The sequence below is a fragment of the Convolutriloba macropyga genome, chromosome 3 (genome assembly GCF_964194025.1).
Source record: "Convolutriloba macropyga chromosome 3, txConMacr16.3, whole genome shotgun sequence".
Lineage (NCBI taxonomy): Eukaryota > Metazoa > Xenacoelomorpha > Acoela > Convolutidae > Convolutriloba > Convolutriloba macropyga.
Window position 1 is genome coordinate 14,507,960 of NC_134470.1, and position 25,556 is coordinate 14,533,515.

The 25,556-nt window shown below is 32.8% G+C and overlaps 1 protein-coding gene across 1 annotated transcript; it reads right to left on the minus strand.

Moving 5' to 3' along the window:
* Nucleotides 1-1,834: 1,834 nt before the first annotated feature.
* Nucleotides 1,835-25,051, minus strand: LOC142335972 (mRNA-capping enzyme-like). Its single transcript, XM_075384395.1, has 7 exons — nucleotides 24,744-25,051; nucleotides 9,807-10,098; nucleotides 7,936-8,122; nucleotides 7,479-7,608; nucleotides 6,998-7,085; nucleotides 3,133-3,309; nucleotides 1,835-2,589 (listed from the first exon to the last, which is right to left on the minus strand). The coding sequence occupies exons 1-7, from the start codon at nucleotides 24,997-24,999 to the stop codon at nucleotides 1,887-1,889; spliced, it is 1,833 nt and encodes a 610-aa protein (XP_075240510.1). The 5' UTR covers nucleotides 25,000-25,051; the 3' UTR covers nucleotides 1,835-1,886.
* Between the last annotated feature and the right edge of the window lie 505 nt (nucleotides 25,052-25,556).

Below are 25,556 nucleotides of genomic sequence, written 5' to 3' on the forward strand. Positions count from 1 at the left end.
GCTCTTGAGGCTGGAGAAAGCTAAAAAATGACAAAAAATTTCAAAAAAAAAACTTGACAATTGAAAAATTTTTCAGAAAATTACTAAAATTTGTGATATTCAAATGTTGAACAACAATTCCAGGGCCAATAAAAAATTGGTTCCTTCCTAAAGTTTGACCAAAATTTTCAAAAGCCTGGAAAAATTGCAAGTTTTATCAAAAAATTGCCAAAATTTGATATATTAAATAGTTGAAAACCATTCCATGGTCGATAAAAAAATTTCCAGTAAATTATTATCAAACCCATAAAGAGATTTTCTGGCCCCAGGCTAAAACAACTGAATAATGACAATAAATTTCAAACATATGAAAAAGCAAATTTGGTTTTAAAAAACGCTAAAATTCGTGATGTTAAAATGTTGAAAACCATTCCATTACTACTAGAAACTATACAGTAACCTATCATCAAACCCTAACCTAGGGCTTTAAAAAGTCAAGAAATGACAAAATTTTTATTCAGTAACCTATCATCAAACCCTAACCTAGGGCTTTAAAAAATCAAGAAATGACAAATTTTCATGACAAAAGCTTAAAAATGTGAAAATAAGTATAAATTTGCGTGTTTTTCTTTGGATTACCAAAACATATAGCTCTTGAATAAGATAACATATAGCTCTGAAGTTGAATAAAAGTACTAATGTCTTGCAAAAGACCTTTAACAATTTTTACCAGCCTCAATTTTAGACTGGTCCAACCAAAAATTTGAAAAATTGCAAAAAAAAAAACACGAAAAATTGCAACAATTTGGGCTCAAAAACTCCTAAAAACGACCCTATAACCTTAAACTAGGGCCTTCCCGGTAGCTTCATCACACTAAACACTTGAAGGACTACTAAACGCGGCTAAGGTCCTCGGATGAAACTTAATGTCCACCGGGAGCTACCTGTTCATCCCGTTTTTAAGGACGAAAAGTCAAATAGGCCAGACGAAAAATCGCTCAAGCAAAAAATCGCATAAAAAAGACCAATAGGACTAATATCATTGCGACAAACTTTGTTTGAGAGCAGTTAAACGTGACCAAACCTGACGTAAAATTCAAAGAATTTTCATTGACTAAACAAAAACTAGACCTAGAACGGACTGAGTGAATTGGGACAACCATTTCCAAAAAAAATCAGATCAAGAAAATTTTTAAAAAACCCTGAAAATCAATGACAAAATGCCGCATGTGAAAAAAACCCTTAGCGAGAAAGAAAAATTTGCTTCAAACAAAAGAAACAAGTCCTAAAGTTAAATATGAAAGGGTTGGGAAAGGCATTTAGAGAAAAGTCGGATCCAGAAAATCAAAAAAACAGTAAAAAAACAGTAAAGTGAAATTTCCAGTTCCGCATGTGAACAAAAAACCACTAGCACGAAAGCGAACATTTGTTCAAGCACCGTTTTCTCACTCTACTTTAAAATTAGAGTGAAAAACTATACGCCGCAAAACCACTCGCTTTTTCGCTCCACTTCCTGTTTCGGCGTGACAAAAATCAGTACTCCAGACTTCAAAATCATGAAAATGTGTGAAGGGGTCTTAAAAAAAGACAGCGCCAAATACAATTCAAATTTTTTGAATTGTGAAAATGAGAGCGCCTAAATAATACCCGTTGAGAGGCTAACGGCGGCTATTAAAAAGTCCCGAAGTACTAATATAATTTCTACAAACTTCATTCGAAAGCAATTAAAATGGGAAATTTTTTCACCAATCGGAAAGATCGTAATCCATAAGAGGCGTATGTGCCAACATACAATTGACAAATTGTTGCATTCTAACGGAACTAGGTTTGGAGTTCTTGAAAAGAAAAACAAGTGAGCTTTTCATGAGTTTATATCAATTATAGATTAAACTAAATATCAAAATAACTTAAACATGCCGAGATTTATCTGAAGGTTTCTTGGCTTTAAAGTCAATAAAGTTCAGTAATCTTTGCTCGGTCACGGGTTGCATAATTGACTTGAAAACAGATTTTGCAGTCTTGAAATGATTCGGAGTACTTTTGTCAGTTCTATGTCTGAGAAATTTCCATAATTCTTTTGTTCTATAGCCATGCGTTTCTGCAAACGATAATGGTGCACATTCAATAATTGCTCCTTCTGGTAACTTTTTGATAGTTTTTCTCGATTCGTCATCGCATTTCAAATAGCCAACTGGGTGTTTGCAACCAGTAACGTACAGTTCAATTGTCACTTCGGGTAGATAGCCTTCGCGTCTTAACACTGACAACCTCATGCTGAAATCAATTGTATTCAAATGAGGGGGTTTCCATTTTAGAACTGAAAAGTTTGTTCCGCCAACATACGGCGCATTCCACTTTTGAAACACAAGTCCGTCTTGTTCGTGTGAGACTTGACTATTGAAGCTTCCCTCTTTTGTAAGCAGCTTTCTCGCTTTTGTGATGTCATAGAAGGGTTTGCATCTGATGCTGAACGGTTCTGAAGTTTTGTCAACTCGTGCCTCCTTATTGCGAGGCCCCACTATTTCCTTTTCAATGCACAGTAAGCGGATGTCGTAATTCATTTGGCCAACTTTCTCATTCATGAATTGAACTATATCGTACGCCAGAAATCTGAACACACAGCAGTTAAAACAAAGTGGTAGATGTCAGATAAATCAGGATAATTGGTAGATAATGATGTGACATGTCAGATTTTAACCAACGCTAATACATTCATGTCTTCTCACTCACACGAAGTTAAAAGATTGCAGACATTGAATGCATTACTGTACAAATCCGTACCATAAAGTACCATCCATCAACCACTACAAAAAGCCAACATTTCATTTGCACAAAAATTACCATCCCTCTTATGGCACTGATCAGTGCCATTTACTTAGATCAAGTTAAAGTTAGCAATTTCTACGAAATTTTATAAAACGCTACGTCCACATCGGAACAATGAAAAATTTTCGGAAAAATACTGCAAATTTTGAACACAAATTACACTTGAAACACTCAAGTGCAGGTTTTAAAATGCCAGATTTCTGAGTGCCAGATTTTCCGTTATACAGCTCCAGAGTTTAAAGCATTCAAAGTATCTATAGCGCGGATAATCTGACTGCCATAATTGGAAACAGCCGACTTCGAATTATGTGATATTTTGTCTCTTACCTATAGATCTTGTTTCCATCGTGACTATCGACCACCAGTTCCCCGTCCAGCACAGTGTCACTCAAGTCCATCTCTGGTGCTTTCCTGTTAGGGAATACAAACTGGGGAGCAGAGAAGACTGTGTTGTCCCTGTCCAGGAAATACGTCTCCTGAGGGCCATTGATCAACATCATGTACCTATTACAAAGTATACGGTCTCGGCCACATAAAAGGACTGTCAACTACAAGTATTAAGCATGAGAATGAACTCAAATCTGATTACAACCTACTAAAAAAATTTGGAGCACAAGTAACTCGTAATTTATGGATTCCATCGCTATATTCCCTAACATTTTCTATCCAACATCGTGCGAACGAACACCAAGAACGACAAAATTATCTCACATAGAAAGGAAAATTATCAGTTAATTGATCACTAATCTGTGATTGATGGGGCTCTTCGATGCTTTGTTTTGAAACGTTTTGTACAGCTCAATATCTCCTTAAAACTCAATGGATACTTCCAGAGACCCCATCGAAATCATAAACTGCGCTTCAATGTCTTTGCATAAGCTAAATTTCAAAGAATTAAAAAACAAAAACTCCCGTTTTTTTCAGATTCATGATCATGCCGGAGACCGAAAAACGAAAACATCAACACTATCAATTAAGTTTACATGATTTAAATCCGATTATAAAAAACTCCAGAAAAACATAGTTTTAACATCAAACGAATTGTCCTTCAAGGTCAGCAGCCGGGCTCCATTCTATTTGTTTCAGGCGGTGGGGGGTGTAACATCACAAACTAAGGAGCTTCACGAGATGTAAACATAATCAACTAACGTCGGGTAAATTGCTCTCAAACGTCCGGCGGGCTTGGTCAGTAGCTAGCTACAGTTTAGTGAGGTTAGCTTTAGCTTAATTGAAGGGGCATGAGGTGGGCGCAGCGTGGTGCACCGGGGGGATTGATGGGGGAACAACGTTGGGTCTGCAGTCAAACACTAGAATTTCATTTCACACCCCGAAATTGTCTCCTCAAAACAGCTAAGGTGAATGACATTCTCAGCGCTGGTAAAGCGTACGGCTCTACGAGCCCTTAATACCTACCGGGCGTTACCTGTTTATCCAGTCTCTGACGAAAAGTCAAATGGGTCAGACGAAAAATCGGTCCAGCGAAAAATCGCTTAAAAAGAAAGACCACAGGATTAATATAGTTGCTACAAACTTCGTTTGGAGAGAAATTAATTAGAACTTCTAATAGACCACTTCTGCAAAGTAAACTGAAAATGAAACAAATTTCACGCACTTCTAATTCGAAATTTAGTAGCTGAGTTCAGCTGCTTTAAACTGTCAATGGTATAACAAAACAAGGACGAAAAAATCAAATAAAATTCAGACACATTAAGTAAAAAAAATGCATAAAAGCCCGAGGTTCGAGAGCAATCAAACACCAGCATAGTGCAAAACAATTTAATGTGAAATTAAGACCAATTCTCCACACCATGATCGTAGAAAAACAAAAAGAAAGTACTCGTCGCTGAGATTAGACGTAAAATTATTAGCGTCGAATTGGAGAACATAGCAGGACAAATCCTGACCTACAATTCAAAGAAATTTCATCTAGTAAACAAAAAAATAGACCTAGATTGGACAATGAATGGATATAGAAAACCATTTAGAACAAATTCGATCAAAAAATTGAAAAAAAAACAGTAAAAAATCAACACCAAAATGCCGCATGTGAACAAAAAAACTGCTAGCGAGAAAGCAAAATTTTGTCGATCTACTTTGAAATTAGAGCAAAAAAATTTCCACCGCAAAAATACTCGCTTTTCCGCTCCAATTCCTGTTTCGGCGTGACCAAATCATCACTCCAATTTAACATCAAAAATCGTGAAAATGTGTGAACAGATCTTAAAAGTCAGCGCCCCAATACAATTCAAATTCTTTGAATTGTAAAAAACACACTTCGAACAAGATATAAAGACTGATATCATCAGCTATCGTTGTCGCTCACGTGTATAATCCAAACAGAGCGATGTATAGAAATTAGAGAAAAACGTGCACAACTTACCAAAAAAAGCAAAAAAAAACAATCAAACATCTGAAACTTGATCTCTTAATATAATGGCCCAACATCGGCAAAACAGAAAGTGACAGAAAAAGATTCCAATTTTCTTTCTCAAAACGCAAAAAACGCAAGATGACAATTTTTGAAGAGCAGCTCATCCGTGATGTTTTCACAAAAAATCTCAGTTTTAAATTGTATTCAAAAGTCTTGAAATCAGGTTTGCAAATTACACAAATGGGGGCGTAACCACAGGTTATGGCACAAAAGTACAAGAAAGTTTTAGCCAATTTAAAAAATTAAACTATATTTTGCCATGTCACAAGTTTAATTAATGCTACTCTGAAAAGAGGACCAACTAAAATGGCCACATCCTTGAACTTATTCGACTGAAATATTATCACCTGACCACCTCAGCTCCTCCAAGTTAACTAATCAAAATAAACTTCAAAATTTCGTTACACCAAATGCATGCATCCAAAAATTTCTTTACGAACCGATTGAGTAAGTTGCATTAATGATTTCAAAACACAAAATCACTTATTGAAGTCATTAGAAAACCTCTAATTCATGAAAAATTACTGCAACAATTCGTCAATTACAGAATGCCCAAAACGCTATTCACGCAAATAACTAAATTACTGGCATCAGTAAGAGCAAAATTTGGCAAAATGCAGAATAGTCAAAACCTGATGAATGGAGGACCAAAAAGCTGGTTTGAAAATAGCATGACCAAAAAGACGTACGAAATTCAGACGACGATGTAGAACTGAAAATAACATTCCGCAAAGGAGGCCAAAAAACACACTGCTCGAAAAATAAAGACCAAATTATACTGTCAATTGCCTCTTCTAAGCAGCAAAAACCCAACTAAAGTTTACACAAAACTACAAACCAAACCAAGATGCCATTTAGAGGTCAAACCTATCGCAGAATTTAATACAAACACGAGTAAGACAGACTGCAGCCAAAAAAAGGGAGACAAAACCAATAAAAAATAGATCAAAATCAAAACGAAAAAATGGTTCAAGATAATTGAACCGCTGAAAAATTGGTTTTACAATGTCGAAGAAAAAACAATAAAACCGTCTAAGAAGAATTCATGCAAACCATTTGAAAGTAAAATTTTGAAATAGGTTCTCCGCTCCCCCAATTTTTTCAGCAACACAGTTTTCACACTTTTTATATTACTGTTTCGTTTGTTCAACGGATTTCTTAAAGAAAACTATCATACACATTCTTCGCAATGCAGCCCAAAAGGGCCAAATAATATTTCACTTGGCTATCTCTTCGTAGCTACAAAAATAAACGTCCTTTATTAAAAACAAAATTTTTTGGCTGCAAATTTTCGCGATAAGTTCACAATAGTTAAATGTAAATTCGAATAAGATAAAATGCTTCTCAATCCGCTATTGGTCAGCTAGAGCTAATTTTGATTACGCGAAATACTACCAGCTAGTTTGAACTACAAAACATAACCGACTAGCGATGATTGCTCTCGAACGACTGCCGTGGCCAATTCTGATTCAGTCTTGAAGGCGAGCAACAAGTTTAGAGTCATTAGCGGTATTTATATGGCACTATTAAGATTTAAAGAGAAACCAATTTTGACGCACTTTCCATTCGACTTTTGGCTGTGAACCGCCGCCAATTGAGTTCAGCTGCTTCACATTGTGAGCGAGAGAACACTTTAGATCACTCAAAGCTCGAAAAGTCAAGGACTTAAAAGTCAATCCAAAATTTAAAACGGCTGAAATCCAGAAACCAAAATCCCAACCCAAAAAAAAACAATAGAATAAAACAGTGCAGTCCACTGACCTGAGCCCATCAGCCTTCCAGGAGACTCTGAAGTGGTCCTCCGCTATTGACAGCATATTGTCCAAGTCTAAGGACACAGGCTGCAGACCTATAATAGTAACCCTTTATGGTCGCTAGATTGAATTTGATCGTAAATAAAATTTTGAATCTCTACATGAGAAAATTTGATTGGTTAAAAGTTGCACCATTAATTTAAAATTAATTAATAATACTTAATTAGTAAATATCGTTATTTCCACCCAGTGATTGAAAATAGTTGGTTATTCATATTAGAAGTCAAGTTAGAAAAAAAAGAGTATTATACGGCTTTACAGTTGAAAACAATTGATGCCTCCAATTCCAACGACTTGACTGAGAAACTCCATCAAGGCCATGGCCAGACGAAATAGTGCCATATTTTGCGATCGATTGAAAGAGGGATTTATTCAGCATTATAGATTAAAAAAATTGATGACAGATAGTTTAAAGATTGGCCATTAACCTGGGAATCCGCCTGCCTCCCAATTGCACGTTTGTTGGACCTTCTGTCTCACACTCTGCACTATGTCCATGTCTATCACTTGTTCCACTCCCTCCAGTCCCTCACAGAACACAGCGTCCTCTTTGTTCACCTCAAAACAACAAAATTTGTTCGATATAGCATTGACTATCAACTTCTCAACACAATCTAACTTAACATACAGGCGAAAACTGGCAGTTAATGGCTGAACAATTGTTGTGACAATAACTTACTTCTACTCAGCCCCGACTATGTAATAATCCATAATTTCTTGTGCCTCAGCAGCAACTTGATGATTGCGCTCACGTAAAATCACCAGAGATCAGCTGTCCAAAATTTGGTTGCTTCCCCCCTTTATTGATTTGATACCCCGTAGATAATTTTTAAAAAACCCGATCCGTCCTCGCCAATCATAGTAGATTATAATAGAAGCAGTTACCTCCCGCCTGGGTCTCTTTTTGGGCTTTTCCTTGGTAGTATCATCGTTAGTTTTATCAGAGGTGCTCGCGGCTGCATCATCCGCAGCCTCTGAGCCTGCAGTGGTAGGGTCACTTGCAGCCTCGTCACCATTGTCCCAATCAGGCTGCTCAGATGCATCCGGACACATCAACAGGGGAAAACCCCACCTGAAGAGCAATTATTAACGAAACATACTCATATCGGTTGAGCCGTTCACAGTCCATGGCTGATTGCTGTTTATAAGATTAATCAAATTATGTTGACTGACTTTTCACAGTGCTAACAATTTTACAAATGGTGCCATACGCCATTTAACATACATAACTCGATAGAGTAAAAACACTTGACACTTATCCTTTATATCGAAGTTTTATCGTCAAGAACAAAACATAGCCGGCAGATTGCCGGAAAATAGCCGCGATAGACGCTTGTGGCCTTCCATGGAATTGAAACAACTAAAGAAATAAGATAGACAGATTGACCACCAGTCCAGACTGACTTGTTGGGTTAGATTCGGATTGTCATTTTTATGAAACATCTACGCTCTATAAGGAAAAAGCCCTAATAGAGCTTTTTCAAAATTAATATTCGAAATCAAAAAAATCAACACTCAAGAATTAGGACATATACGTTTGGCACTACTTAGATGCAGACTATTGATCGTTAACTAGTAAATGTTCATAAAATTTAAAGTTCATTAAGTGAGTTCGGAAGTCACGTTTTTGAGTGAGGTAAGTCGCGAAATTGACCTAAAAGCAGAACAAATGACGTCACTCACGCACATAAATTTTAACTGCAATGCAGTATAACTCACTCAAATTGAAAAAAATTCAATGGTCGAAGGAATCATCGATGGAGACGACGACTTTAAAAAACACAGCAGGACAAGTCCTGACGTACAATTCAAAGAATTTTCAATGACTAAACAAAAAAAAAGACCTAGAGCGTATTATGAGTGAAGTGCGAAAACCATTTTACAAAAAAAATCAGATCAAAAAATTAAAAAAAAAACAAAATCAATGTCAAAAAGCCGCATGTGAACAAAAAATCAATAGCGAGAAAAAGAAATTTAGTTCAACCAAGAAACTAGGCCTTGAATTAACTATGAAGGGATTGAGAAAACCATTTAGAAAAAAAATCAATCCAAAAACTGAAAAAAAAACAGTAAAATCAAAGTGGAATTGCCGCATATGAACAAAAAACCACTAGCCAGAATTTTTGTCCCAACACCGTTTTCTCGCTCTGCTTTAAAATTGGAGTGAAAATACATCACGCCGCAAAACCACTCGCTTTTCCGCTCCAGTTCCTGTTTCGCCGTGCCCAAAATCACTACTCCAATTTGACTTCAAAAATCATGAAAAAGTGTGAACAGATCTTAAAAGACAGCGACCCAATACAATTCAAATTCTCTGAACTGTATAAAAACTACGATGTCGCCAATAATAGCCGCTATCGCTTCACGGCTATTAATCAAAGGAAGGACATGGCAGAAATCCGATGTCTAAGGCATTTAACGCTTTAATTTATTTCTGCAGCAATGGATGCAATCAAAGAGCGTTTATATCCAAATCAGCAACAACTCTAACTTCTTATTGCAATAATTTTGGCGACAAACTAACAGTTTATAATACTTAGACTGAAACAAGTTTCGGAGCCACCAAAAAATATTCAATATAAAAATGACAACTCATTCAACTTAAATAAAGTAATCCATGAGCGTTTTTAATCATTTAGGAAATAATTACCTAATCTTTAGTTTGAAATCATTTTTGCCAGAATTGAGAACACCCCCCCCATTTTCTTGAGACATGTATACTACTGCAATGAAACATGAATTATCAACACTCTGACCTTTGACACAATGTTTCAAGGTAGGACTGCTTATAAATTCCAGGCGCCCTGTGATGGGCAAACAGGTTGACTGCATCCACTAAGGGCACTTGTAGCCATCGAATCAGATAGCAGCAAATTAGGAAGCCAGTTCGATTGTACCCATGTGTACAATGCACACCAATTCTCAATCCAGGATTGTTGCATGCAAAATGATGACACAATTCCATAAAATTAGAGGTTATGTTCTCATTTGGGGCCTCATTGTGACCTTCACAAGGGAGTTTCTGGTACTGCACATTCTTTTCCTCAACTATATTAAGAACCTTTTCCTTTTCCTTAAGGATAAAGATTTCGTTTCCATGATCACATTCGAACAAAATAATGCGTGCTTTATCACTGAAACTGGCTTTTACTGCAATTAATATTTATCATTATGCGGTGAAAAGTCAATCTTAAAGTCACGGCTATTGAAAAGAAAACAATTGCCAACTAATTTGAGAAGTACAGTAATTTTAGGTTATTGAACAAAAAAAGAAACCTGTTTTATAATACGTGCATCGCGAAAAGTAGTGGATAAAACAGGGATACCAACCACCAGTAAAATTTGACCCTTTCTCCTAACGCTAATCGCGCATGTCGAATCGGGCCAAATTTTACTGCTTGTTGCTATCCCTGTTTTATCCCATACTACATATTACCTTTATATTCACTCAAAATCTATCATTTCTTGTCTCACTTAGTGCGAACCACTAGTGTCGAGTTAAGCTGGTAATTAACTGTTATCAGACGGATGGTTTGGGTTCCATCCCCACTGACTAAAGTGGACGTCCCCAGATACTAGTATAAAACAAGTGAGACCGTGTAAAAAGCACGTAAAACCAACTTGTGAAAATTGGTGGAACCACCTCGTGGATAACTTGAACAAAAAAGAAAACTAACAACAATTGAAAGAAATATTTAAAAAATAAAGATTTTCATATATCCCCCTAATCAATATTTAATCAATCTAAAACTAAAACTTTCTGTCTCACTTGGCGTAGTGGTTAAATCATCGAGTCTAGTTAAGTTGCTTTAGCAAACGGAAGGTTTGGGGTTCCTTCCTCACTAACTCCAGTGAACGTCCCCCGACTCTGATGAATTACTATGAAACTAAGTAAGATAAAAAAACCAAATTCACAGTTCTTAAAAAGGATGATCAGTGATACTGCTTCGCAGATCCCTGCTGTGAGACTGTATATGGGACACACTGTGATGGGTATACAGTCAAAAACACTGAGATCGGTGGAAACACAGTGATTAGTGTTTTTCAGTGTAACTTGAATTAAAAAAACCAGCTTAACTCTTTTATAAATTTAAAATTTTGCTAATATTTATATAATATTAAGATCCTTGTTTTTATTTACTACTTGGTTAAGTCATAATTAAGCTAAAACCCAAAGTAATAGCAAAATTTAATATTTATTTAAAAAATGAAGCAAATTTCAAAATAAGAGCGAACTCCCTCATTTAAGAGCAAATCACTCTTTAAGAGCGATATCGCGCCTTTCGGAGTGATGCCCCAGTACAAAATCACTATTTATCGCGCTTAAAGAGTGATTTCCCTCTTTTTAAATAACTTTTAAAATTAACTAAATTTTTTAATAAACTTATTTTTTTTTTACTTTTCTATATTTTTTAATTTTAAATTATCTATACTCTTCAATAAATTTATATTCTCTTTTATTTTTTCTCCATTTATTCCATTATTAATAAGAAATGATACAAAATTATAGTATTTACACGAACAACTTTCCCCAGTTTGGGTAATAACAGATCTGTCAAACAGTTCCACTGATCTGGAAACCAGCTCCGCTGATCTTTCAGTTAAATTTCTTCTAAATCCTCTTGTTAATTCTACATCTTGATGTTGTTTCTTTATATGAGCTCTGATCCCATCATATCTCACAACAGAAGGACAATATAGACAATTAATTTTAGCTGAAGTACAATTTCTACATGTATACTTACTCTCATCAAAATCAGTTAGTGATTTTACAGAATTACATTTATTACAATTTCCAGATAAGACTTTGGTGTTAAAGTTAGAGATAAAGTTATAGTTAGAGTTAGAGCTAATGCTAGAGTTAGAGTTAGAGTTAAAGTTAATACTAGAGCTAGAGTTATATCCAGATTCATCTTTAAAAGAACAATCAATTTTCATACAATCACCACTTAAGGTTTTATCACCACATGCACATTTACTAATTTTATCTTCAAGATATATTGAATGATAGAAAGCTAAATTAAAAGGGAGTCCACATTTATGACTACACTCTAAACATTTTATAACCATTTATAATTGGCCAAATTTCAATTACACCCAACATATTTAGCCAAGATTTCAATTACATCTTTAATATTATCTTTAGGCGCGACACACTCTGTTAAATATTTCTTCCCCGTCGTATTGAGTGTATTAGTTTTATATCTTCTATCTAAAATCACTTCAAGGTCTAATTCCGTTTTCTCTAACAAAATTTATAATTTTATCTCTATATTCTTCATTATTTCCATATAGTCTGTTTAAATACCTTCGTCCCTCTTTATTTAAAATTCCAGTCTCTTTATTTATATATTCTCCTTGTAGCTTTTCGATAAACTGTTTTCTTTGCTCTTCTCTGTATCCAAAATGGTGAAACATCTGCGAAGCAGTTCCACTGATGAACGAAGTCCCATTAACTAATGTACTTGTTCTACTCAATATATTACTTGCACTCGTTGCCACATGTTCAGCAGTTTTTACTGTTGTATCAGGACTCATATACTTATATATCATAAAACATGTACCTATAATTTCAAAAATAGCTGATAGAAACCTAAAACCATCAGCTTTAACCATTTCTTTTGTTAAAACATCATTCTGTATTTTAATACCTTTTAATGTAAGAAGTTTATTAAAGTAGAATTGATAACTATCATGATTAATAGTATTTCTATCTGTAGTATTTATCATGAGTGGTTTCATATATGCTATAAGTTTATTTTTGTCTTCACTTTCTAATTTATCTTTTAAACTAAGAGCTTTTACATCAAGGAAACCAACTCGAGTCATATATCATAGTTCTATTATAATCAATAATAATAAAATTATTCTCATTCCTATTATATTTAATTATACCATAACGAAGTTCATCTGACATTCCATCTGTACAATTATAATAGTTACTATTTAACTCACTAATTATTGTATTGAAGTTATGTTCACATTTAGGTTGTTAAATAAATAGTATCACAACTCATTCTTGCTGTATTAATTATTTGGGATGGTTTATGACACATTACAATCATTTGAATATTATAATGTCTTCCTTCTGTGAAATAATGAGCTATATCCTTATTTAACTTATCACCCATATCATCAAGTACCATTACACTATCTTTGACTTACTTTTTGATGTGATCATATATATATATATATATATATATATATATATATATATATATATATAGATATATATATATATATATATATATATATATCGCATGTATTAAATCCAATATAAAACTCATCAGTCTCAGGATCTATCCAATCTCTATCATCTTTACATACAATGATTATATTTTTAGCTTGCTGTTGATTTTGGTTTTGGTTTTGATCGGTGTAACCGCTTCGCGGATCTAAGTATAATTTCAAATATTGTCTAATAAAATATGTTTTACCTGTTCCAGTTCCACCATAAACAATAGTATGTAATGGTGACTTTTCATATTCAAATCTAACTAGACCCCTATTCATAAATCCACCGAAGCTTTCCTCTAGTTTTGTATATTTACTCGGTATTGAATCATATATTAAAAGACAAAATCCAATTATGATAATAAAAATTATAACTGCGCTACCTGTCTCCATTTTTATACCTATTAAAAATGCTTATTCTAACTTTTGAGGAATTCAATAATAAACTTAATATCGATAATAATGCTATGAGTGATATCAGAATAAAAGATATAGGAAAAGATATAAGTCTAACACCAATTGAAATAGTGATGAGAGATCAAACTCCAGATAACAAAAATGAACCTAACTTCAACATTATTGTAAATCTACATCCAACTGATGGTACACATTGGGTTTTAGTTATAAGAAGACAAGGTGGTCCTGTGTATTACTTTGATAGTTTTGATGTAGAAACCCCACCATTATTTTTACAAGAATATCTTGATTTAGGCTCTAATGAGAGAATACAACAATATGATGAATCTTATTAGGGGCTTATTGTTTATATAAGATCTATCTTATTGATAGAGGATTTAGAATTAACAATGCTTTGAATAATCTAGTTAATCAATGTAAAAATCCAGGAATATATAATGAGTGTTTTTGTTTAGGTTGTAATGTTAATGATAATGATAATGTTAATGATAATGATAATGATAACGATAATGATAATGTTAATGATAATGATCTATGAAGTAGCTTTGCTAATAATGTAAATGATAATGATAATGTTGATGATAATGATAATGTTAATGATAATGTTAATGATAATGATAATTTCATATATCTATTCGATGAAAAACATCAAAGGGGTAAACCTAACAACAAAGAATATCCGCGAACAGACTCCGTCTGTGGTAAAACAAGCGGTTTCACCGATCTTAGTAACAATAGCTCTGTTAATATAAATGAAGATCTACTATCATGGCTAAATGATGATAATATAATTACTGAAGCTACACTCCCTGAGAACTTTAGATGTATAATATCTGGTTCTAGTGAATGAGGTAAGACATTCTTATTAAAAAAACTAATTCTGGCTAGAATATACTTTGATAAGCTATACATCATTGGTCCTACTGGTGATCAATATGAAGGTGTAGAGAGAATAAACGATAAAGCAGAATTTGTAAAAGATTTACCATCTCCCGATCAACTACCAAAAGACTAAAAGAAACTAATGATATTCGATGATGTTAGAGCCAAAGACCCAGTTATTAATTAATACTTTTGTAGGGGTAGACATAATAATTGCAATATGATATATCTTAATCAAAATCTATTCACAATAGATAGACAAAGTGTTAGAGAGAATTGTAATCTATTTATTTTATTTGAACAAAGACGTAAAGTCCTCATACTTATATATCAAGATTTCTTTAATAATGCTGAACTTAGTTAAAATGATTTTGCTAATATATGTAATAAGGTATGGAAAGAGTCTTATAATTACATTGTCATTGACATAACTAAAAATAAAAATATTAATAATAAACTAAGAATTAATTGGGATCGGAGAGTGTTGTAGTTTAGTTTAAGTTTATATCTAGACTAGATCAACGAAGTTGCTGGTTACACCAGATATAAAGTAAAGCTTAATACATCACCATTAAAGTCTATAGGTCTTCCATGCTCATCTTTAATATGAAATTCAATATATTCTATTCTATTCTTTGTTACATTTTTGATACAAGATATTAGTTGGTATAATATTTATCAAGTAACCTGGTGGTTCTGTTAGAGTCAAAGTATATAGTATGTCTGTGTTATTCCCATTATCTTTAACACCAGATATCACATTACAATGATGTTAATAGTACTAAAACCCATAATATCAACAATTTTCTGAGATGTATATTTACCTTTTTTATAAACTATTTTTCTAAAGCCCAGTAATGGGGCTATTGAGTTTTCTACATCAAAGCTGAGTGCTCCTTGTTTTATTTCCATTAAACCCTTCATCGTATTCTTATCAGGTTCTATTACAACATTACCATTAGTTTCTTCTTTTATTAATTCTGCTATGTCAGTTAACTCATATGCTCCTGGTGAAATAGTTGAATAAAGCAACAGGATTCCTTTATAATTATAACAAAGGACAGATGTAATGTTTGGGCTAGAATGGGGCTTCGCCCATGTTGGGGTACCAGGGCCTACGACCCTTTCACCATTAGAGTTGAGGTTAGGGCTAGAGTTAAAGTTAGGGTCAGAACTAAGAGCCTGAGGTAAAGCTTTTTCACCATCTAAAACAGTACTAGCATAAAAGAATTGATTATTCCTTCTACTCACATTAAACACATTTATAAACTGATAATCTAATTAAACCTAATTTTGTTGTATTAAGTATAGGTCCATTAAAGTTGAACTTTTCTGTTGGCTTTATCATTCTAAAGTTATGTGTATGCTTTTCTTTAGTTTTAGTTAAAGCATCATGTATCTTTTGCAGTTCCCATAAGATTAAGTTATCCGTCATTTTTTGACATGGATAAAAATGGATTTCAATTTGGATACAACTTATGGTTATAATAATGATATACACAAAAGTAAGATTATAAAATATAAACCTAATAATCTGGCAAAAATGAATACGGTTAATACTAATATTAATATCATTCTCAATAGAGAAGAGAATCATTTAAATTTGAGTGATTCGTATCTAGAGATAGAGGTTGTTGTATTAGATGATGCTGGTGTATTTGCTAATAATTCTAATATCCGATTAGTTAATTATGGTATGATGGTATGTTAATTATGGTATGTTTAGTTCAGTTAAACTTGAAACTAGTGGTGGTAGGACTATTGAATATATAGATCATTGTCATTCTAATCTATTGATGTATAAGTTATTAACTAGTACTGATGATGAATATGAGAGTGGTTTTTGTTGAGATCAAGGCAATAGAGATAGTCATTATAAAGGTGAACATATTGCTGCAGAACGAGGTCATATGTATATGATGATTAAGATGAGTGATCTATTTGGTTCTGTAAATGATTTAGAAAAGATTATATATGGTTTAGGATTTAAACTAATATTAAAAAGAAATAATGATGATAGAGCTCTTTTTAGAGTTAATGCTGGTGCTGATGCAGTTGGTAATAATGGTAATATAGATATTAGAGACATATCATGGTGTGAGTCCAGTATTAATCCTAGTAATGACAATAGAATTATTGTACAAAAGGGTTAAAGTTAAAAGAATAACGTTGACTTTAGCTATTATGAAAGAAAGACATTTTATAAGAATGTACCCAATGCTACTAACTTCTTGTTTGATCTAGATATGGAAAGTGGTATTGAAAGACCACAATATATAATAATTGGTTTTGAAAATAATAATGTTAATGAACAAACTTATGATGCAAGTACATTCGATATAATGAATGTTACTGAATGTTATTGTAAGATTCGTAGTGAGTTTTATCACGAGGATAGAATGAATATTAATTATGGTACCAATAATTTTAATGAGGCGTTTAAAGAGATTGTCAATTTTAATAAAGATTATAATGGGCTACCACATAATATAAAACCATATATAAATCATAGAACATTCAAAAGTAATAATAGAATATAAGTATTCGATACAAGATGTCAAAGTGATCATATAGGCCCACAACCAATACAACTTAATTTTAAATTTAGTGCTGCAGTTGCCGATGTTATATGTTATGCATTAGTATTAACTAGAAAGGTTATAAGTGTTAATAGTGATGGTAATAAGATGGTTGATATAATCTTGTAGAGATTAATGGCAGGAGGCCTATTATATCTTAGGCCTAGTCATAGTCATGGTGATCGTTATCTGCGAAGCAGTTCCTGATAGTCATTGTTATAGTTATGGAGAAACATGGGCAAAGCCCCATAACTCTAAACAATTTCTTACATGTCTTAACAAAACCCCTAGCATAAATAATATCTGATTTCCTTTTATTCTCTTGAGATAGGACTCCGTCCATCCGGGAACCAGTTTCGCCGATGCTACGCCATAGGCCCTTAGCTTCAAGCTTTGTCTTAGGCTTAGTCTTCGAGCTTCGCTCGCGGGTGGAACCCGTAGTCTTAGGGTTAGGTTTAACAACAAAGGGATTATACTTTTTAACTTCCATTATTTTTTATATATAGAAATGAGTCGTTTACAGAAATTCAAAACTAATTCATATTGCGTTGGTGGTAGACATTATAGTGGTACAAAGAACATAAGAGGTTTTATTACTTCAAAAGGTACTAAGATGTTGAAGGGTAATAAGTGTAAGAGAAATAAGTCAATGACTGTTAGTGATGCAACAATAGAAGCTGAGGGATTGAAAGATTTCTTTGAAAGTGTTGGTAAAGCTACGGTTAACTTTGGAAAGAAACTTGCTAATAATCCAGTAAGAGCATCAGAAATAGCAAAAAAAAATAGGAAGCGCAGCTGCATCTAGAAACCCTAGAGCTAGTTTATCAGCCACACCTGATTTATTTAAATTTGCAACTACTGGTGAAGGTATAAATGTAGTACAAAAAGGAAGAGGTTTATACTTAGGTACAAAGAACAGATAATTAAGTTATGGCTAAGGCTAAGGTTAAGACTAAGACTATAGCTTTAATCTTACCGATCTGCGAAGCAGGTTCCCTGATCGGTGTAATCGCTTCGCGGATAAATAATTTTAATATTATTATTACTAAAAACATTGTTATTACTAAGTACTAATAGCTTTAATCTAAAAAAACACTTAATTTATTTTTCTTTTTCTTCTTATATTCTTCATATACCTTGACTAATTCATTATATTCATCATTATCTATCTTATTATCATTCATTGATTTAGTATATAGTTTATTAAACTTGTCGATAAACTGTTTACTTAAAATACACATTTGTGAATACTTTATAAATTTATTTCTTATTTTAGTATTAATTGATTTTGATAATGAACCACAAAAAGTTGCTGTAGCAAAAGCTGTTGGTATAGAATAAGGTAATCCTATACCTGTTAATGCAACTGATGTTGTTGCCGTTGTTGCAATTGATGATAATAGTATTTCTGTTATCTCAGCTACGTTAATATAATTTTTATATCAACTTAACTTATTTAGTTATTAGTTTCAGTTTAATAACTTCCAATATCTTTTATAATCTTAATATTGTTGTTAAATTTAATATTAGCTTGAATCTTTTCGTTTAACTGTTTCTCAGCCGCTTCGCGGATCAGCCGCTCTGCTACTGAAGACAGATCTGGATATAGTAATCTCTCACTGGGTGCTGTTGGATTGGTCATGGACTCCGTCATAGCTTTACTTATTTTCATTAGTAAAAAAACTCTCTATTTCTTTCGTTATATCTTCTTGTTTAAAACTATAATGCATCTCATTAAAACTATAATGCATCTCAAGTCCTGCTTGCTCTTTATTATCAACTAACGTACTTCGTAAAAATATAGCAATTATATATTGTACTATAACTTTTCGTTGTATTTATTGAGATTTATTCATATACGAGATTTATTGTATTCTTCCATTTCTCTTAGACCGTTAGTAAACATATCATCTAAATGTACGTTAGTAAAATTTTGATTAAACTTATTATTATCAAATTCTTGTTTTAATTGATTATATTTAGAGATAGTATCAGCAGCAACTTTATTACAAAAATTAACAATATTTGTGACTTCATTTGCTGATTCAATAAACTCTATAATTAGTTCATCATTAACTCGTGTTTCATTTAGTTGTAATGTTTTAGTTGTGACTTTATCAAATTCACCTTTTCTTAGCTCAGTTATGTTTTTACTTAAAATATCTCTTTTATTATTAGAAGATAATAAGTTATTGTCACAATACTCTTTATTAACAACATCTTTTTCATCTGTAGGAGAAAGTACATTCGTAATTTTATAGGTATCCTTCATATCAATATTATCATTATGTTCCAGGAATAACCTGCGAGCCTTACTTAGTGTTAAGTTGTTTGTTGATGTTGATCCGAGAAGCTGGTTCCCCGATGGACCTCCGGTCATGCTTCACCATTGATGTTTCGCTTGGTTAAATCTATTTCTTGTCATCTTTGTATTTAATTACAGTAAGAAATATGTCTAATGATTCTAAAACTTTATTATTAGATTCAAAATCAAACTCTGATTTTAATAATTCCTGTTCGTAATATTTACCTTCTATTATCTCACCATTAATATCTTCTATTTTATATGTTGGTGGTTGTGTTTTTAAAACTTCATTAACTTTAAACAATTCTCTATTCCAAATTTAAGTTTTGGTGTTGCTTTGGTAGATTTAACATAGTATCTAACTTTATCAGGATTATTAGAAGCATCAACTGGTGTCATATTAATTGTTGAATGAATGTTATTGTTATATGTTATGACTGCATCATTTAATATATTTACCCAATTACCATCACCATTGATGAACATTGGTTTATTAATTATATGTAATAATGTTCTATTGAATCTCTCTATAAACACGCCCTTTAAATCACTATAAGTAGAATATAGTTTTGTTTCATATTCTTTAAGTAAAGATTTAAATGTTTCATTGCAAAAATCACTACCTCTATCTACCCATAACTTTTCTGGTTTTCTACTTTCAGAGCCACCCTGTGGATGTTCACCTAATACTATTTTAAAACCATTAGTTATAGATAAACCAGATTTATCCTTTAATGGAATAGCCCATGCATACTTTGTGAATATATCTATAACTGTTAATATAAAGTTATAATTATTATTGTATTTAGTTAGAGATGATTTGTCTATCAAACTTGCCTTCTCGAACTGGTAATGTGATAGGCTCTCTGACAGAGAACCCGCTTTGTTGAACGGGAGAGAACTCTAGAGCTTTCAATGCATTTGTGTTGTCTTCTATCTGAGCAGCAGTTTCACAAATTGCTTCCATTGTTTGTGTTTGGTGGGCTTGTAGTGTTTCACTATTATTATTTAAACTTTTAGTTAAAGGATCAAATAACTCTTCTATCTCCCCATAATATTCTTGTTGTATTGATTTATCTTCTAATCTATTTCTTCTGTTTTGTTTTTCTAGACTGTTTAATTCTATAAGTTTATCTAGCTTAGCCATTTTTTATTTGTTAAGATAAAAAATAAGTTAAATCAGAAACTGCTTGGTAAACCGCGAGCAGAGCTCGTTGGTAAACCACAGACGAAGTCTGTTCACAGATCATTATATAATCTAATAGCAGCTTCAATTAACTTTCTATCATCATTAATGGTTAGTTCTAGGATATTATTAACCAGTAGGTCTTTGTCTCCATCTAATGATGCATTCTTAATCAGGGAACCTGCTTCGCAGGTTTTATTTACTAGATATCTTTTGAATAGATATAGATTCTCATCATGAGGATAGCTTTTAAAATTATTCACATAAAATCTTTTATCATCAAATGTGTTTAGACTATTCTTACTTGTTTTTGTTGTTGTCATGTTATCACCAACTTATTGTATTCTACATTCATCTACACTTCTCTCTGTGTTATACATTAGTGCATTATAATACTCCTCATGTTTAGCATTGTTACAATTCTTTATTCCTTTCTCTTTAGTATTCTTAGGATAGTCTCAATAAAACTTAATACAAAACTATCAGTATCCATATAATGGAGTTGTAGGTCTTTGAGAGATCGTTGAAGAAAATTATAGAATACATCATACATGTGTAATTTTCTGAATTGTAAGATAGTAACATCTACATATACTGGAGAATCATATTCTATTTTTTTCTTTATATATTCAATTTGGCTATAATCCTTATATCTAGTTATATTCTTAAATGTTGGTTTACTTATAATTTTCATTATCTTTTCTTCATCATGTAAGAACTTACTTTGAAGGAAGTGTAGGGGATTCATGCACATTCTTCCATACAGAGAGTTGTTCACTAATTTCCTTACATCCTTCTCTGCTTCAGTTTTAGCTGTTGCTCTTTTATTTGTTTTGTTTTGTATATAATCTCTACATATATAATCTTGTTTAAATTTAATTACTCTGTATTTTTGTTACTTTTGATCCCATCTTAACATAGAACTTTAACATCCTATAATGAACCATGTATTCTGTTTTGTTGTCTTGGTCTAAGAATAATTTCTCTGTTTTTGTTTTACTTTTCTCTCTTTCTCGGTATCCCACTTCATTATCATTTATCTTTCTCATATTGGGCATTAATGCTAGTTGCCCTGTTCTATCTTTACAACTATTAGTATAATCAATATTACAATTTATATAGTAACCGTGATCACTATCATCTGGAGTCCATACCATCATGTAGTGGGTTGAGTCCAAATTCTTTCATACTTAATTTGACATATTCATTCATGCAGTAGTCTAATATTTCCACATCATTCTGTAAATACTCTATAGTTAGATTTTTACCAGTTTTATGACTGTTGTCTTTATTAAAGTTATCGACTTCTTCTTGTGTTGGTAATTTATTAGATAGAGAGGATTTGAAGTTTTCTATATTTAGATTACCTATAACTTCTTGGTAGCTGTCTAAATCAAAGTATTCATATGGATATAATGTTTTAGTTTTACACCCATATATCTTTGTCATTTGATGTAGAGGCATAGCTAAGAAGATCTAACTATCTAAGAATTTGAGAAATTCAATGCTATACATCTTGAATTACCAGCCGCTAGTGGTATGTTATCTACTTTTCTTTTATCATTATTCTGTTTAAAGAGTTCACTGTATAGTAGGTTGAAGTCATAGCCAGAGCCATTGTGGAATATTACAGGAATGAAGTTTTGTTGTTTATACCTCAGATTACATATTTTACCTGCTGGTCCTCTATATTTACCAGTTTCATGACAATGATCTTTCACTTTATTAATACATGTTTTACTGCAGATATGACAAGTGTTATTAGTTTCATGATATAATTTATCTTCTTCGTTGAATATCATTTGTTTGTTGCGCTTGAAGTTATTCTCAGTTTCTATTTCTAATAGATCACTAGCAAATCTTTTGATACAATCAAGACGGAAGTAGTATTTGAAATTAACCTGCCAGATGTAACCCACTTATTGGTATGTGTTCAGCTATTACATATTTACAGTCATTAGTTGCGACTTCAACAATGCAACATTCTATATCAGCAGTTACAACATTTTTATATTCTGACGCTTACGTTCATTTATGAAAGTAATTTTCTTCTTCTTAGGACAAACAACCTCGGGTTTGAAAGAGTTGTTACATTCATGTTTTTCGTATTTAATTTGTGAATCAAACCAATATGTGTATCTATCACAGTAATAGAATTTGTGATTCATTCTGTTTGGTAGATCTAACAAGGTTTCTATGTTTTTAATTAGAGCACAGTGTTCTGTAGTACCATCTCCCCAAACCAATATTCTGACATATTTTCCAGCTTTATCAAAATCATCCACTGGTTTAAACAATTCTACTTTGCCCCCACCACAAGGTGTGTATACCCAAATATTAATCTTGTACAATTTCTGTATTCTAATTATATAAGCAAAATCATCTTCATCTCGTTGTCGTGCTTCGATTAGATTATTTACATATTTACTCTGGCGTGTTGCGTGGTCCCTAGCAGGATGTAGCCAAGCACTAATAGTTAGTTGCAAGCAGTTGTATTTATAACTACGTATATTTAATATCGATTTAGAGTTTTTGAGATCAGGGGGTAAACCTATATAACTACCAATAGATGCCTTAGTTGGTGCAATGTTTAACTGAATACTTCTCAATCCAAGAAATTCGAAATCGTAGCCATAACCTTCATATATTTCCTTTTCGAAATCTAGCCATTGTTTGAAGTCACCGTAATCATATATCGCCTTATTAATAATATAGTCGGTGTTGAAGAATATTTTTGTAATTTTAACTTCTTCTTTGGTTCTCTTCTTGTACTCACACTCGGCCGTGACCTTATATTTAAAACTCTTAACTTTTCTAAACTGATAAGTTTCTAATTTCCTCTAATGAGTAATTAGTTGCTTCGTCTATATCTTCATTGTAATTCCCACCTTTATCCGTAATATAAAATTGTCTCATGTTCTGACTTGAGTTTATATCAAAGTCTTCTGTGTTTTCTAGTTACATGCGATTGTGACTATATGAATGAGTAGTTAGAACTACTTTACTTCTAAATTCTTCATGACATTCTTTACAATCAAACTTAATTCTGGTGTAGATATTGTAGTCGGGTTTAGTGTTAGTTTTAATAATATCTTTAGTTTCAGTTTTAGTAGAGGTTTGACATAGATAAAGTCTCCATCCGAATCATACATTTTCTCTATAGTTTTAGTTGAGGCTTCAGTTTTAGTTGAGGCTTCAGTTATAGCCTCATCCAAATCAGAATCAAACATTCTCTCCAATAGTTCTTTATGTTTGGGATCGTATGATTGATGTCTGTACAAACCCTTCTTTATTTCAAAGGATAAATTACAGACGTCGCAGAAGTTCACACTTGTGACATTACTGTTTGTTGAGTGACACATGGTGTATTTTATTAGGGAAAATTTTGGAAAAAATAATTTTTCAAAAGTGAAAAAATGAAGTGTGATAAGTGTAAAAATAAGCGTTGGAAAGAATGTTGTAATGATTGCAAAGAATTAGAATATTGTTGTTATATATGTAAAAATATAGTTATAGTAAAAAAAATTATATTAAACATTTGGGAGACCATTATGATAATCCAGATCAATATCTGGCGTGTAATATGTGTAAAATTTACAAACATATTTCTTTAGGTTTAGAAATCGAAGATGCAGATTGTGCATCTATCTTAATAGATATAGATATACACATACCAAAGATATATTCAAGGAATATGCTGAAAGGTTTAATATAAAAGTGTAGTATAGACAAGAAATAATATTTTGTGATGTACATAAGTGAATTTGCAAACGAGCTTATTGTTATTTTCTAGAATTAAGCCATTTCATAATTTAATGCTAGAATTAGAGTGAATATGTAGTAGTGGATAAAACAGGGATAGCAACAAGCAGTAAAATTTGGCCCGATTCGACATGCGCGATTAGCGTTAGGAGAAAGGGTCAAATTTTACTGGTGGTTGGTATTCCTGTTTTATCCACTACTGCGAAATCTTCAGAAATACTATTTTGATTTTGTTTATCTATATGAAATTTTCCTTAGATTGGTATTTGATATGAGCAAAATATCAAAATTGATGGCTGCATTCAAGAGTGAAAAAGGAAACAGCTCCCTAATTTCTTGTCGTAGAATCTGCTAGTCTTAGTCAGATCTATCCACAGTCCAATTCTGTTCTGCTGTGTCAGTACCATGTGAGGGTGAAAGAACTCGTGCTCAAGTTTTTCATCAAATTTCTCATCCAGGGGAGTTTTGAAAGGGAGGAAAAGGTCGCATATGATTGTGCCTCTTCTAGGACAGTCTTTCCACCTGGGGGGAAGGGCTTTCGGGTCATAAACATAGTCATCGTATGTCCTTTTGCGTCCAGCCATTTCAGTATAATGAGCCTCAGGCTTAACAGAAGATAACTGAGAGATTACATTGCTATCTGGAAACAAAAATAGAAATAATTCTGAAACCGGGATGAGCGGCACTTTGCAAAACAAAGATCATTCGAAAATGTATAATCACATCAACCGAAATTGGCTGATTCTGCTTTGGCTAATTATAAAATTTGGTTTTTAGAGGTGCAACTTGCCCATTGCTGGAATTCTACATACCGCTGAAACACCAGATCACGTTATCAACAAAATCAATTGCTTGGTTTCATTTCAAAGACCACTCTATAGCTTTCCATTTCCTAACTAACAAAACTCTGTATCAAAAATTGGACGCAACGTTGCTGGTCAGAACTTACTCAGCCTGATTTCATCATAACCTAAAATTGATTGCAACGAGACTTAATTGATTGCAACGTTAAAAATATATTTCTGACTGGATCCAACAGAAAGAGGGTGTACCTCGTTGCATAGTACTGGGGGGACTGAAACGATTCCTCTCTTTTCAAAGCTCCAATCTCTAAACAGCTGACGGATTGTCTAACACACTG

Excerpts from the sequence above, each read along its gene's own strand:
- LOC142335972 (XM_075384395.1), bottom strand. The coding sequence starts at position 24,999 with ATGGCTGGACGCAAAAGGACATACGATGACTATGTTTATGACCCGAAA. Across the intron at positions 8,123-9,806 it reads CTTGAAACATTGTGTCAAAG|GTGGGGTTTTCCCCTGTTGA; the intron begins GTCAGAGTGTTG and ends ATTGCTCTTCAG. Across the intron at positions 7,609-7,935 it reads AAAAGAGACCCAGGCGGGAG|GTGAACAAAGAGGACGCTGT; the intron begins GTAACTGCTTCT and ends TGTTGTTTTGAG.